The sequence below is a fragment of the Halichoeres trimaculatus genome, unplaced genomic scaffold (assembly GCF_033239565.1).
Source record: "Halichoeres trimaculatus isolate MK-OKI-2021-1 unplaced genomic scaffold, fHalTri1.1 fHalTri1_scaffold_20, whole genome shotgun sequence".
In the NCBI taxonomy this organism is placed as follows: domain Eukaryota; kingdom Metazoa; phylum Chordata; class Actinopteri; order Labriformes; family Labridae; genus Halichoeres; species Halichoeres trimaculatus.
In genome coordinates this window covers 3,333,102-3,348,538 of record NW_027437198.1, presented here as the reverse complement: position 1 = coordinate 3,348,538, position 15,437 = coordinate 3,333,102, and the positions used below count along the sequence as shown (strand labels likewise).

Genomic DNA, 15,437 nt, shown 5'->3' with positions numbered 1-15,437 from the left:
TTTTACTCTGTAATTCACCAAGCTGCAGCTGTGCCAGTTTCCTCTGTACATTTTTCTCCTGTTCTTTGTTATTTTGCTCCTCCTTGCGATACTTTTCCACAACGTGGGTCACGTGATCGCAAAATTGTCTGTGAGGCATAGATGTCAGTCCAACCACATCCTCCAGTTTGCTTCGGCATGGGGTTGGCAGAGCCTCCACGACTGCATTTCTGAACAAAATCACCAAAGTTGGGCTTTTGTCCACTTCCTCCTCTGTTTCCTGCTTCCATCTTTTTAACAGCTTGTTGATATAGGTTGTCGGGTTTTCACTTTCTTGCAGGGGGTCACCTTTTAGAGCTTTAGGATCCGTTCTAGTTGGATACTCTGTGCGTAACGCTTGCCAGAGTGTTGTGCGATACGCATTAAACTCTGTTCCATCCGCTCTTGGATCAATCATCCAGCCATTGCCACTTTGTCCCAAAATGTTATTCATTGCAGGAGCTCCAAATGATTGAGCCCACACAGACTTAATGTCTCCCAAAGCTAGTAGTTTTCCCACTGTTTCTTCTTCAAATGCCCTGATCCACTTGCTAGCGCCCTCATGAACGTCTGGCAGCCGTGAAACCAGCCCAGCAAGGTCGAGTGTCTGCCATGGGATGTAATGACCCTGGGTGCCCTTAATCAGAATTGGATACTGCCCGTCTGTGTACCTATCTGGTGGGTGTATGTTTGGTCTGTATCTAAGATCATACTGTCTCTGCATTTTAGCTTCGGGATGTACACCTGCAGTCTGAGTCGGTGTCCCTTTTTTCCCTTCTTTTGGTTGCTCCCCTGTTGCTGGTCCCTTAACTGTATGATCATACTGTTCGTCTATAGCTCCCTCTAATTGTTGGATCTCTGTTCTGTTTGTTTCTCTCTCATAATCTGTTCCCACACTCTCTAAATCTAACCACCATGTCGTTGATGCTGACTGTCTGCTGTCGTAGTCTGCGTAGCAGTCTAGAACAGCTTGTTTTCCCTGTGGACTTGCCTTCAGTGTGGTGCTGCAGTGTTTTGGAACTAAGTCGTGTATCTGCTCGCCCTGTGGGGACGTCTGAGTTGGCTGTGGGTTAACTCTGTGTCCAGAAGTCTGGGTCTGAACTTGAGGCTGCTGTTTTTGAGTTGGCGTTTGCGGTGGGGGCTGCTGCTGTGGCTGGGATGTGGATGGCTGCGGTGTGGATGGTTGGGTGTTAGGGGGAATACCCACACTGGCCGTATACTCTGGAGGTTTATTTGCAATCTGTGTAGTAGAACTCTGCCCTTGTCCTCCAAAACTGCTGCCCAATGACTCACTGTTCACTATATCACAGCCTCCATTAATGTGGAATGATCCTGTGATCACTGGGTATAATCCACTGATGGTTGTTGCATTTGTTTGTTCACTCTTTTTCTCTTCACTTGCTGACTCGCTCATCTGAAATTTCATCTTCCTTGCATTGTTTTGTTTGCTTCTCTGCAGCTCAGCAAGACCTTCCCTTATCGTCTTCCTGTGAGATTGGCCTTCTTCTTTGAACAGGTTGATGATCTTGATCTCCAACTCCTTCTGCTTCAGATTGCTTTTTGTCTTAAATGTTGGTTTGCGATCTTTTATGCGACATTCCATATCCCCACACACTCCCACATCAAATGTGCCCTCTTCTGGCCACGCAGGATCTAATCCTTTGTACTGTTTGTGCCACTTGTCCGAAAACTTCTGAATGTCTTTCATTAACTCTGGGTGTTTGCAGCTAATAATAGCTACTGGTGTGATATTCTTAGACATATTGATTATATTATGATTAAATGCAATTAAAAAACTCAATAATAGTAAATGTTAACGTACAAAAAACGTGTGCTCCAACCCTAAGTACCCTTGCTTTAATGTTCAGCACTTTGAAAAAACAAAAACGCTGTCCCAGCTCCGAAAGTTGTTGAGGAGAGAAAGGGAGGGCTTCTCACGAAGGGAGGGGGCGAGTAAAGAGAGCAGGCCGCAGGAAAAGCCTTCAGCGTATAAGGCGGGAAAAGCCTGGTGTCTAAGTGTAGCTTTCTATTTGTGTAACACGCTCCTCCCAACTCTACTTCCTGAATCCTCAGTCTAGTTTTGACCGTCAAACAGGCAACTTCCTCAATTCTCTCCGTGTGCCATTCCCAGCTGTCTTGATTTCAACTTTATCACATCCACACTTACTCACATTCTCTCTATTTGCTCTTACACTTCACACATCCACCTTTTCTTGCTCAGAAAAGCTTAACACGTGCTATTATATACTTTTTGGTTTTATCTAAGGCCCTAGGCCCACAATTCCCAGTTTTTCCACAGTACATGAGATTTATGTTCAGTTTGGCATACACAAGCCCCTAATCTTTGCACAATACGGAGCACATCAGCATAGCACATGAAGTTAGTGTTAAGGTGAACGTAACTCAGAGCAGCACATTAGACTCATTTAGCAGATTCCACGAAATTATACCCCATGCAGCATAAATCAGCCAGCTTTTAGTTTACATAGCACATGTAATATCAGATCTCAACATGTATTATTGCACTCAGCTTCCACATCCAACACACATCACTCGCACACATAAACACACACAAACGGCAGCTGCTTTACTTCCACACTACACTGAGGGTTAACCCACACACACAAGGAAGTGAGACGTGGGAGACAAAGGAAAAGAGACGCTCATTCACTCCGTCTAGTCCGTCAGCAGTCAAGAGTCGGTCGTCTTGGTCATGCAATATTGTTTTGTATGTTTTTCTCTCTCTTTTTTTGTTTTGACTGGAGATATTTTATATAAAGGCAGATGTTTGTGTACTTAACACGTTGATCAGACGTGTTTTAGTCGGTGGCAATTGGGAGAGGAGTTGCAGATCTGACAACTCCTTCCTTATAGATTTGTTCTCTCCAGTATCCAATTATCCTTTGCCAAATAGTATTTTATTCATTCAAGGTTTGCCGCACCCCCCTTATAGCTAGCTTTTTGTCTAGGTTTGTTATGTACTATAAGAGCCCCTCCTAAGGACTGAAATGAATTTCCTAGGACTTTAACAGCCAGTGCTACTGCAACTTTTCTGCATTCGCAGTGCAGCCCAGCAGCATCTCACTGCTCCTGAAATAGTGAATTTCTCCACGTATAAACTATATTAGAAAAGTCCGCAACCGGTAAGGTGAGCGCCTTTCGAGCCCTAAAAGGTCGGCCCCCGATCACGGCACTTAACATGAGCAAGGTCCTAATGGGTCAACACCGTTCAGACTCTCACTCGCTCCTCTTGAGCTGTATCTCTGATTTCAGTCAAACCTCATCGTGTTTAAACAGGCCCGGGCCAGGCAGTCGACTTCAAAAACCACACACACACACACAGTGGTCAATGGCTCTCCAATACCATTTTTCTGTATCTTGTCTCACGAGCTGGCCTCCAGTGTATGCTCGACAGCCATACCACTGAGGCCCAGCATATCTTTAACAACCTTACTCTAAATGCTTGGCCAAGCTTTCTGCTGCTTCAATCCCAATGATTAATTTGTCCGTCTCACAATTTAGGTGTCCTACTGACACGTTTTCAAGCAGCCTTCATGTGCACATGAATAACAGGCTGAAGCTGATTCTGTGTCCATAGGTTCTTTTATGTGAGAGAGAGCCAAAGCAAAAGTTAGTCTCACCACACAGTGAAATCACTCTTAAAATTGAGAATAAAATTTCTCCTACCTTTTGTGCCGGCACAGATTTCACCTGCCTGGAGAGACCAACGCTCCGGCTCCCAATCAGACCGAAATTCGATGACGCCACTTATGTTAAGGATTTCCCAGATGCAAATACACATATATCAATGATGAGACGACAGAATCAACTTGGCAGCCTTTGCGGGTTTTATTGAAGTCACACAGCTCGAAACACAGCAATCATGGTAGATGGACGGACCGACTCCCCTCAGCTTCAAACATGTATCTTTATGGAAGGTTTCAGTGACGTCATCATGTGTCTGTTTTTGCCAACTCGTAACTATGGGGATAGTTTGGCTCCAGCCAAACTACCACTGGTCACGGCATGAGATTTCCTGTACTCTCTTATCAGGGTGGAACGTTTTGGCAAAGGTTTCGAGTATTGTTTTTCGCTGCTGAGAAACTCACCTCTGACCTCTCTCACAAGCACCTTTTCCGAGAACAAGTCTGCTGCAGGTCTGGCTGAAATTACCTCAACTAGAATCTCACAAACATCACATGAAACGAATAGCTGTATGTTTAGCCTTTAAATTCGCCCTAACACTGTTGGCTGAAACGCCGTTACTGTGTAAACGCGAAGCTAAAACACAAAAAAACTTTTGCGGTTCACCCTAAAACCGTTGTCATGTAAACGGACCCTAACCCTTTTCTTACCTCTGCTCCTCGTGAAGTGCACATCCCCCCTGCTGTGGTGTATCTAATACCTCCTTCTCTTCTCTGTGTGGTATGAGAAGTGTTTTTTTCCTGAAAAATCTAGGACAGTCTTGAGCTTTTTACTCTGCAGGAGGAGCGGCTGTCTCTCTGTCAATCAGTTCTGCACACAAACCTTTCCTCACTCTTCTCTGCGCAGGCAAACTGCCAGAGATGAAATCTACGTGGTCTCCAGGTCCGATCCCTCACAGCCAGGCCCCTCTATCCCACGAGTTGTGGAAGGTCCCACAGGGCAACCGTGGCAACAACACGGCTCCTTCCCGGCCACCGCCTGGTCTCACCAACACCAAGCCTTCCTCAACGTGGGGGAGCAACTCGCTGGGTCTGGCTCAAGGCTGGAGCAGCTCCTACACCACAGGTAGGCAGACACAGTGACAGCAGACAGATTTCATATCATCAGGGCCTGTATGCACATTGAGCCCTTAGCTAGCTAAAATGGACCATATGTCCTAAAGGTAAAAAAAAATCAATAAGTGGTATGTATGAGCCAGGTTGACAACCTGGAGCATAAAACTCAAGGTAGTGGAACCCACCACTAGAGGCACTAACAGCAGGAAGGTGGACAATCGTGCAATGGGTTACCATTCGAAATATGGAAAGAGCAGATATTTAGGGATCAAATGAATCCTTTAGAAAAGTATGACAATGTGGAGCTATACAGCAAATTTAGATTTGGGAGACACACCATTTTTTGGTCAACAGATGAGGTAAGTCTCAAACTGGCGAGGCTGCTGTCAGTTTTACAAGTTTTATTTGCTCTTTGCTTCTATACATCCTTCAAGAAATGGAGTTCACAAACTGCTTCAGGAGCTATTCATCAAGGTACTGGGTCATTGCTGCGGTGCCTGTTCCTCAAAGCAGCTTTCATATGACTCACTTCATTGTTTTTGAGGTCCTCGGCTGTGCTTTCAGAAACACCACACACATTTACTTTAATCAAGATCTTTAGCCTAACTTTCCCTTTATCTTTGCTTATCTGATTGGATGGTTGATAGCAACTATTTATTCATTTTCATACAACTCGTACAAAAATCTCAATTTTTTCCACTGCAAAATGTTTTTCTTCATCTTCTCTCAGTCACACCGTTACTGCTCACCTGGTTTATCCCTGATTATGAGTGGGAGGAATGCACAGTTCAAATTTGTTTGAAAGGATTTTCCAAGAGGGTCCCCTGAATTATGACCTAATCTGCACCTGCGTCTCATTCATGGTGTAGAAATAGAAAATAGAAAAATACTTTATTTATCCCAGAGGGGAAATTCAGGAGTCACAGCAGCATTTAGGAAAACAAAAGTAATAAAGTGTTTAGAAAGTGTAAAAAGGTCCACAAGAAAATAGATGACGACATCCCATCCACCACTCTCCAGCCCAGCCAGTCTCCACCTCCACAGGGTCCAGGACTGAGCCTCCCCAGCAGTCTGTTCAGTCTCTGTTTCCTGGATCCTGTCTGCTCACAGCAGGCGAAGCTCCTCCGATGTGGCGCCGGCGTCTGATGTTAGCTCCGTCAGCCACGTCTGTGAACAGCACGATGCCACTCTGCCCTCCGGCAGTCCCTCTGCCGCTGGGCTAGCACAGCTAGCTCGTCCATCCCACCAGAGATAGATCTCACGTTCCCAACAACGATGGATGGAAGGACAGGTCCACGTCGTCACCTTCTCCTCCTCAACTCAAGGGAAATCATCAAGCCTTACACAAGTTAGCATTGACATGCTACAGGCCATGGTTACATGTAGGATCTCCAGACAAACGCAGGAGAAAAGTAGTAAAAATATTGCTGAAGCCACAAAAAGTTTGGTGTCCATGACCAACAATGAACCATACAAAGTGATGATCCACTCCAAATACAAAGATGACGAAAAAGAGATGGAAATAATTACAATTAATGTATTGTTTATGTAATGTGTAATTAGTTAACTTGCTGGTTATTAGCAGTCATGCATGCTGCAATCACTACAGTCTAACGTGCCATTCCATAACAGTACATTAGGACCAGTGTTGGGAATAACAGTGTTACTAACACTGCAAATTTAATACACGCAAGTCCATAGTAGTCTGAGTTAAAACTGGCGTTTTCGGGATGGAAGTATACTATGGGGACCGGTAGGTGTCAAGTGAATTGTAAATATCACAAGTCTGTTGGGATAACTGACCTCTGAACTTCCATTGTGGCTGTTCTTCCGTTGTGTTATGGTGTTTGTGGTGATGATGTTGTTGCTTTTGCAAATCAGCTGACACCTACAGGCCACTGTAATATACAGAGACTACTTCAACATCATAGATGTAAAAGGCAAGAACATACATGTGAACATTATGTCCCAGAACAAAACCTGCTCAAAAACTTAAGTTTTTTTTCTCGAAAAAGTAACGCAAGAATTACTTTCCCTAGTAACTAATTGTATTTCTGAAGGAGTCATCTAGTTACAATTATAATTACTTTTTGGGAAAAGTAACAAGTAACTACCACCAATTACTTATTTTAAAGTTATTTGCCCAACACTGGTTAGGTCCTGTTTGTTTAATGACTGAACATGCATAAGGCCAAGTCCAAAAAATAAAGAGGGTATCAAAAAAGGAAATCTCCCCTAGATCAGATCTTTAGCTTCTGAACATTTATATTTTCTTCCCTTAGTTTTGTAGAAACATTATTTCCCTTGGAACCCTGAACCCTGTGAAGGAGTTTCAAATACAGAAATAAAAGGAGAAATACTGAAAAACTAAGACACAGGGATCAAAACTTTGTTAGACGCGAGTTGTCTGTGCTGTGGAGTACAGTACATGCTATAACCAGAGTGAACTCAAAGAGCAGGCAGCACTTTGATGTCAGGTATAGACCAGGCAGCATAGACAACGACTTCTCTATGTGGCTGAAAAACATGGACTGTCATTGGGTGGAGCTTTCTCCCTCAGCAGAAATCAACACCAACCATTGAGAATGATTTTAATTACATAAATACAAAATAACAAATCCTTGCTGTTTGTGTTTCTCTGTCCCACTCAGCTGGTACCACATGGAGCACAGACAGCTCCAACCGGACCAGCAGTTGGCTGGTTCTGAGGAACCTAACTCCACAGGTACCAGTCTAAACCTTCCTTTCAGCTCTCACTCTGAGTGTTGTATTTGTATTTACGCTCGCTGTGGTTTGTGTCTCAGATTGACGGTTCGACTCTGCGTACACTGTGCATGCAGCACGGCCCCCTCATCACATTCCACCTCAACCTCACGCAGGGCAACGCTGTGGTGCGCTACAGCTCCAAGGACGAAGCTGCCAAGGCCCAGAAGTCCCTGCACATGTACGAGACTCAATCAACTGCTTTGTTTTCTTAATTATTCAATCGACACTCTTGTTTTTAACTGTTGCTCATCCATGTTTTTTTTCCAGGTGTGTGCTCGGCAACACCACCATCCTGGCAGAGTTTGCCGGGGAAGAGGAGGTGAACCGCTTCTTTGCACAGGGCCAGCTACTGGGCGGGACAACCAGCTGGCAGGCCACTCCAGGCACCAATCAGACGAGGATGGGTGGGACAGGGTCAGGAGCCCCCCATCCCATCGGACACTCGCCCCACTGGAACAACAACAACGGCAGCAACAGCAGCAGCAGTAGCAGCAGCCTGGGAACAGGTGGAGCAAAAACAGGTGGAGAGTTGCTGTGGGGTGGCGTGCCGCAGTATTCCAGCCTGTGGGGACCCCCGAGTGGCGAGGAGGGACGAGTGGTGGGGAGCCCCACCCCAATCAACACGCTGCTGCCTGGAGACCTGCTCAGCGGGGAGTCCATGTAGGAACAAACACACACGGACAGGAGTGAACACTTTACAAATCGTTGTGGAGATAATCAGTGTGGATGTGACGGTGAAAAGGAGAGATGAGAGGAGGGCAGGGCCACAACCTCGCTGCTCATCCTCGCCAACCTCCTCACTCCTTTTTTCGGTTTTAAAGACATTTTATTTGTGGTTTCTTTTGTGAACATCAGTGAGAGGTTTTGCTCACAGTGTTTGGCTCTCACTTTTGAAGACACAGGAAAAAAAGTCTTTGATTCAACAAAGAAAGAGAACTTTTTATGGACAAGAACTTTGGAGAACTCGCTGTGTGATACGTACTTTAGTCAAACTGACACAATGACGAGCTGCCACCTTGAAACTCGAGTAATCCCTCTCTGCCTTCCGAGGCAATCATACTGCACCTCAGAGATCCATTTAAAGGCATCATTCCCAAAGGACAAAAAACCTTCAATCAGAGTCGTTGTCGAACTTTCGGCTGGTCCAGATGACTTTTATTTCTCTCAGCACTAATATTAGCCTTAACCTCTCCTGCCCTGCTTTCCTCACTCACTCTGTACTTGGTGAAGAAGCATACGGACACTTGCACATCCTTATTCCTGAGCCAGTGAAACCAGATTGGAGAGTACATGCTGCTGCGGATTTACATTAGCAACCACAGCTCACAACTTCAGTGCATTTTTTTGCAAGCAATGGAGTTCCCCCACACGATGCTCAAAGGGAATGATGCAACTTTGTTCCATGTGTCCAAGCCATTTATTTTTGTAATGGTCTTTGTTTTCGTTTGATTTTCCTAAACCATTGCAAACAAAGCTAAGAATTGATATTCAGATGTGTCTGTCAATCCTACCAGGTGGGGGTGAGAGTTTGGGGCTGGGGGGGGGGTGTTTTAAGACAGGATGGATGACGAAAAATGAACCACTGCTATTACTACAGAACTGTAAAGACAAAAAACTCCAATGCACCTCGACTCCTCTGTGGGGAACCTGGAGTTTGATCTCAATCTCAGACCCTGTCACTGATGTTATGGAAAAACCTCAAGTTGTAACTGTTTCCAACCAGTGAGTTAGTCGCAGACCCTCCTCCCCACGTTTCTCTTATCTCCAACTCCACCTGCAAAAACACCATTTCAAGTGACGTGCAATATAAGCCACAGACTTTACCGTCCAAGAAGAACTCTGAAAACAGAGAGGAAGACTGGAACGAATGATTGGATAGCTCCCTCCTCACACCCTCAAACTGCCACTACTACCCTTCATCCCCCTCCCGCCTCATCCCCTCCAAGAGTGTGTGAGCTCAGGAGAGTAGCAAGCTGGTCTTCAACCACCCGTACCCACAAAGCACTTCTTCAGCCAGCCTACTCTCCACACATATGCCAGTGACTAGATGTGGGGCAGACAGAGGGATGAGTGTGTGTGTTTGTGTGTGTGTGTATGTGTGTGTGATTGGGGAGAAGGCATCAAACCAAAACGAGAGGAGCCTGTTTCCCCCTTCTACCCAGAAGACCAGATAACCTTTATGTTTTTTCTGCCCAAATATTGCATTTGTATAGAAGTATGAGGCAAAGGTTTGTGAATTGGTGGTCTATCATAGCACTTAGCAAGAGCGCCGCAGCTCGTTTTTACCCTTAACGCCAACGACTCGAAAAAAGGAGAAGCAACACTGGCAAATAAAAAACTGACAAAAACAAAGACAGAAAAAAGCAATCTGCTCAGAGGCTTCTCTGTACACTTATTTTTTTAACTTAACATGGATGTGAAGATGTTTTTTTCTTTTCAAATCCTTCTTCCCTCAAGTTGGTGGGACCAGGAAGGATGTCAAACACGGTAGCAAAGTGAAGGGAACTACAAAGAATGAACTTACAAACTGAAGACGGGTGCAGCAGGGAGGAACCCGGAGCACTCATCTTCACCCTCTATCAGAGTAAATATCACTGTTACATTGCATACTTTGAATTCTTTAGCCTTGGTGTCTGAAAACACTCAACGTGTTGATGTTCTACTGGGTCCAGCAGGGAGGATCGCCATCTGTTTTCGTCTCTTTTTTTTGTCGTCTTTCTATTGGAGGCCCTGCCAACCTGTGTGAAAGTGTGGCCACTGAGTGCCTGTCTGCTGCGGCATGCGGTGCTCCGCAGCAGTCCTCACCCCCCACCCCACCCCTCCATCCTCCTACTTTGCTCGCTCCTCCCTGCGGATCCCTACAAGACTGGCTCCCCTTCTCTTCTTCCTCGCCCCCTCCTTCCCCTCGGCCTCCAGGCACAGAGCAGCTCTTTCAGAACTGGCCCACCTGTATTAAATTTACTACTACTGCTGCGCCAGAGTCTGTCCTCAACAACCTCCAGCTCCAGTCTGTCTCTGTCTCTTCTGCAAGGATCACTTTAGCCAGAGAGCGATGCATTATGGTGTTCTTTCTGGTTTTACTTATGGAATTGCCAGTGTGCATTTTTATTTTGTTGTCATGAAGTTTGCTGATATTGTTGCTGTTATCATTTACGATAAAAAAATGATTGTTTTCTGATGATGATGATAATTTCATGGCTTTTTAAATATTGGTCTTTATGCAGTGTTCAGCTTCTCTCCTGCCCCTCCCACTACCTCCAAGGCATAAGCAGAGTGAGGCAGAGGTCCAGAGGTACGCCTCAGCTGTGCAGCAAGGCCAAACACAGTGAAACTAGGGGGTGGGGGGGTCTTAATGTTGTAATCAGAGGGGGGGGTGTCTTTAAAGAGTGAAATCAAAGGGCCGTTTACACGACAACAATTTTTGGATAAAACACAAAAGTATTGTTGCGTTTCGGCTTCTTGTTTACACGGAAACTTTTGAAAACAGCCTCCAGACTAGAATTTTTCTGAGGCCATGTCCACACGTAGTCGGGTATCTGGGAAAAACCGCCTTTGATTTTACAAGTTTGCGCCTGTCGTCCACACAAAACCACAGTTTTACATCACTAAAAGATGTTTTCTGAAAACTCCGGCCAAAGTGAAGATTTAAAAAAAAAAATTGGTTTTATTGTGGAAAACAAAGTATTCAGTTCTCAAACATCACAGCTGAATGATGGGGGCTTATTCCAATTGGCTGGCATGGGTTTCAAATACGGGTTTCAATAGTTCAAGCTGCACTTATCAGCGGATTTGCCCGCTGCGTGTGGACGAAAGGAATTTTAAACACGAATGAGGCGGGGATATTCATTTTTGAAAATACCAAGTCCTGAAATGCTGCAGACACCTTTGCTGTGTAAACGGCAAGCTGGAGTTTTCAGCGGAAATTCTGACGTCACACTCTGCTTTGAACATGCAGGTGTTGCCATCGTTGTGGAGTAGTGTGACGCAGAGTCCTGCACGGGTCCAATTTTCAAGATCTGCCCCTCCCCGCCCCGGGGACGTACAAACCAGCAGCCCGAACCTTAACCTTATTTAAAGTAATCATTTTGGGTCATATTGTCTGAAAATTGAACGGCATATCACCATAGTTCAGATGCCAGTGAGTAAATGCACCTGAATGAAGCAACTCTTCCAATAAAAGCCTGACTTCAGCTCCATCATCAACCCTCTGTGATCTTCATACAACTGTAAAATCACTCGTTTTTTTATGTTTAATGCTTTTAATCTATGAAAAGGACCTTTACATGTGTAATAGTAGACTTACTTTCTGTCCAGACTGAAGCGACGCTCAACAGGTACGAGCTGTGATCATGTAATAACCATGGATGTATTCTAAGAACTGGATAGCGTGGCTATATGGTCACAGCCTTACAACCAGCTTACAACTTACATCTTTATTTTATTGTATTTATTATTATTTTATATTAGTTTTGATGTGTCAAACTAAAACACACGACCCGACCCGCATGTTATTTTTTCCACCCAGATCCGAACCCAGGAAAAAAAAAAGTTTTTAAAAACCACCTGCAAATCAGCTGTTTTTGCGGGTACCCGCAGGTACCCGACCCAGTGCAGGACTCTGCTGTGACGTGTTCATGCTGCTGAATCTGCTGACTGTCTTTCAAAAAAATGCACCAGATGATCGGCCCAACTTTACTTCATTGGAGATCTACCAAATCTGCTTCAAGACAAGTCAGTTATAGCACCAACTACAGGCCTGGCATGCTTACTACAGTGTTTCTGTGTAAACACAGACTTTTTTCCAGTCGAAATGTTGTCGTGTAAACGGGGTCCATATCTTGTTAACTCTCTCCACGAAGTGAGCCAGCTTCCTCTCGTCCATCCTGAGGTGCCCAACCTCACACACACACACAGACGCACACACCCACACACACCCATCCTTTCGTGTTGATGGGCCTCACTCACACTGGTGCTTTATGTTTAACTCTGGGAGCACTCAGTTACACTTAGAACCACCTCAAGTGATAACAGCCTTCCATTTCTATGCAAAGACAAGGAGGTGTTTGTTCACAGCCATCTAGAAAAACACAGCCATCCAACACACCCGCCAGTCTTCACCTAGCTCTCCACTTTTACGACCAGGCAGCTTCCCTTCCCCTCTCTTAAGTCTCCCTCTGTGTGGACGGATCCACGGTGACACTAACCTGACCTGCTGGAGGCACTGTTGGTTGGCAGTCTTCAGCCTTGTGCCAACTGATGCTCAAATATCTTCTTCCACTTAGCCATATCCTCATTTATCTTTAGCGGGTTGAGACTGGAGCTTGGTCTCTGGCTGCAGAAGGCTCTAGGAGTAGATGGGCAGGACAGATGAAAGGTGTAGGTGTTTATCAAACGAAGGACTGGAAATGTAGAGGAGGACCAGGCTGCAGGAGGAGGAGGAGGGGCGGTCCCTGTATTTGTCTGTGCACTGTTTATGGGTCACATCGGGTACATCTCTTTGAAAACCAAAAACATCTTTGTCTTCATCATTGAGGTTTTTTTTTTTTTTTTTTTTGCAAAAAACAACTGTAAAAAACATTTAAAAAAACAAAGAAAAAAAAAGTCTGTTCCAGCTGTGACACCTGTTTCTCTGCAAGCTGCCGCTTTCTCACTCACCCCCTGTCTGGGCTCTTTTTGACCCACACTCGGGGAAGCTGTATCCAGGTGGTTTACTTCTGGACCGCCAACCTGAAGGTGGTGCAGGTGGATTTATTACAACAGGTCATTTCTGGACAGCTGGTTTCTAGAATATCAGCAGAAAAAATGGGGACAAACCTCAAGTTTGGTACCAAGTCTTAAAACTTTGCGCTCTTCCAGAGTCGCCCCTTGAGACCCACATCATCCAACAAAACAATCACTATTGCCTGTTGTCATCTCTGTGTGTTTGTCTGTTCCTGAAAACCTGCATTTACTCCACACTGGACTTAAATCAATGGACTGGCGTCAGAAGAAGCAGGGAGGCGAACAGAGCGGGAGGGCGGGTGATTGGGGACAGAGGGCGGGTCTCAGATGTGCCCTGGATTTCTTGGCGCAGCACCAGCACTGAGAGCACCCAGCTTCGTCCTGCACCCCCTTCCCCCCTCCCTCCTGCACTCTTATCTACCTGTTTGGTGTTGGAAATCAGATGCTCACCCTTTTTTTAGGCATCGCACGGACTCTGAGGCAACTGGAGCTAAAGCAAAATCTGCGTCTCAATCATGGATCAGACAGGGGCCCTGAAAAGAGTTGAATTAGCAAATCTCCAGGGCCTGGGGTTGAATATGCACATGCTAGTTCATATACGGAATACAACCGAGAGTACATAATGTGTGTGTATATGACTAGATCTCTCTGTTTCCCTTTCAGCCCTTACCCTGTGTGTCCTCAACACTATATTCCCCAGAAGACAAGATCATACACATATCAGAGTAATACAAAATAATGAAAACAAATACTTGAATCAAAAGAAGCGCCAATAATGTAATGTGAACATTTTTTGTAGTGGTTTTTTGTTTCATTCATACACTTCAGAGATTTTTGATAGCATCGGATCAAGCGTGAATCAAATTTGAATTAAGAGTGTTGAAAACAAAGATCGATATAAAGGCAAATTTACATCTGTCGTATTCGAGTGTTTGCACAAGGCTGCTTGTACTGTATGTGGTGTGAATGAGCGTGTCAGCACGCAAGGTTGATGTTGTGCGTGAGAGCTCGTGATAACAGCGGACGAATTTCCGCCTTGTGATTCTTTTCAATTCAGTATACTTTTGTTGATAATTTTTCTTTTTTTTTCTTTGCTTGTCAAAAATATATTCTGATGTTAATTGTTACTAGCCTCTAGCGTTGCACTGAGTGTCAGCCTCACCCCTCATCCAGCTAAATGAACAACATGATACAAGTACTGAGGGGGGGGCGGGGACAGTTCATGTGTAAATGTTTACTCAAGGACTAAAATAAGTGTGTTTTTAAAATGTAATGTTTATCTACCTTAGTGGCTTTCATTGTGGAATAATCCAAGAAAGTATGGATCATAATTGAGTATTGCACCATTTTTCAGACTGTAAACCTAAAGAAAAAAAATGAGGAAAACAACAAAAAAATATTCAAATGTTAAAAAAAAAAAAAAAAAAAGAATGCAGCAAAAAAAAAGAAAAAAAAAAGTATTTCGCAGACCTGTGGCCATAGATCGGAGTAGAAGGACTTCAGCTCTCCAAAATCTGAGCAATGGAGAGCATGGAGGACGAGACATCAGACTGAGCCTTGGCTTTAGGGCTCACTTCAGAGGTGCCTACCTTTTTGGTTTGTTAGCTTTCGTTCTGTTCACTCATTTTTTTTTTGTTTTGTTTGTTTTTTTCCGTGTTGTTTTGCAAGGCCACTGACAGTTTACAAACACTTCATTTTTTTTCTGGAGTTCAGAAAAAAAAATCAGTGACACAAGAGATTTAAACTATCGGAATGTTGGAAAAAGAAAAAAAAAAGGACAAATGCTTCCATTTTTAAAGAAAAAGTGCAAAGACAACACTTCACAGAATGAAGAAAAATTGTGCTACTTTCAGAACTCTGGGATTGAACAGTGTTGTCTTGTTCTGTTTAACCTTCTTTATTCTGTGTCGATGTTGATTTTAATGGACTATCTGAAGCCTGTATGTTTTATGTTGATTATATATATTTTTCCTTTATATAAAAACAAAAACAAAAAAAGAAAAGAAAAAAAAACATAATTGCTCACTATCTTGCACACACACGAAAAAGTGGATCTTGTCTCAGGAAGGCCAGGGTTCCAGAGTACCAACTCCACGCCATTTTAATGTACATTTTTATGATGAGTAAAAAAAAAAAGGATGGTTTAAAAGAAACAATTCTAAGCACTGAAAG

At 44.3% G+C, this 15,437-nt stretch overlaps 1 protein-coding gene across 4 annotated transcripts in view; it reads left to right on the top strand.

Moving 5' to 3' along the window:
• LOC141809285 (trinucleotide repeat-containing gene 6C protein-like) overlaps window positions 1-13,095 on the top strand; it is a 77,890-nt gene extending 64,795 nt beyond the window's left edge. For all 4 annotated transcript variants that reach the window (XM_074696254.1, XM_074696253.1, XM_074696252.1 and 1 more), the window contains 4 exons: window positions 4,570-4,788; window positions 7,430-7,503; window positions 7,583-7,722; window positions 7,812-13,095. In XM_074696254.1, coding sequence (XP_074552355.1) covers window positions 4,570-4,788; window positions 7,430-7,503; window positions 7,583-7,722; window positions 7,812-8,208 — 830 coding nt within the window. In that variant the 3' untranslated portion in view covers window positions 8,209-13,095. The remainder of the gene's footprint in view (window positions 1-4,569; window positions 4,789-7,429; window positions 7,504-7,582; window positions 7,723-7,811) is intronic.
• The last annotated feature ends 2,342 nt before the right edge of the window (window positions 13,096-15,437 follow it).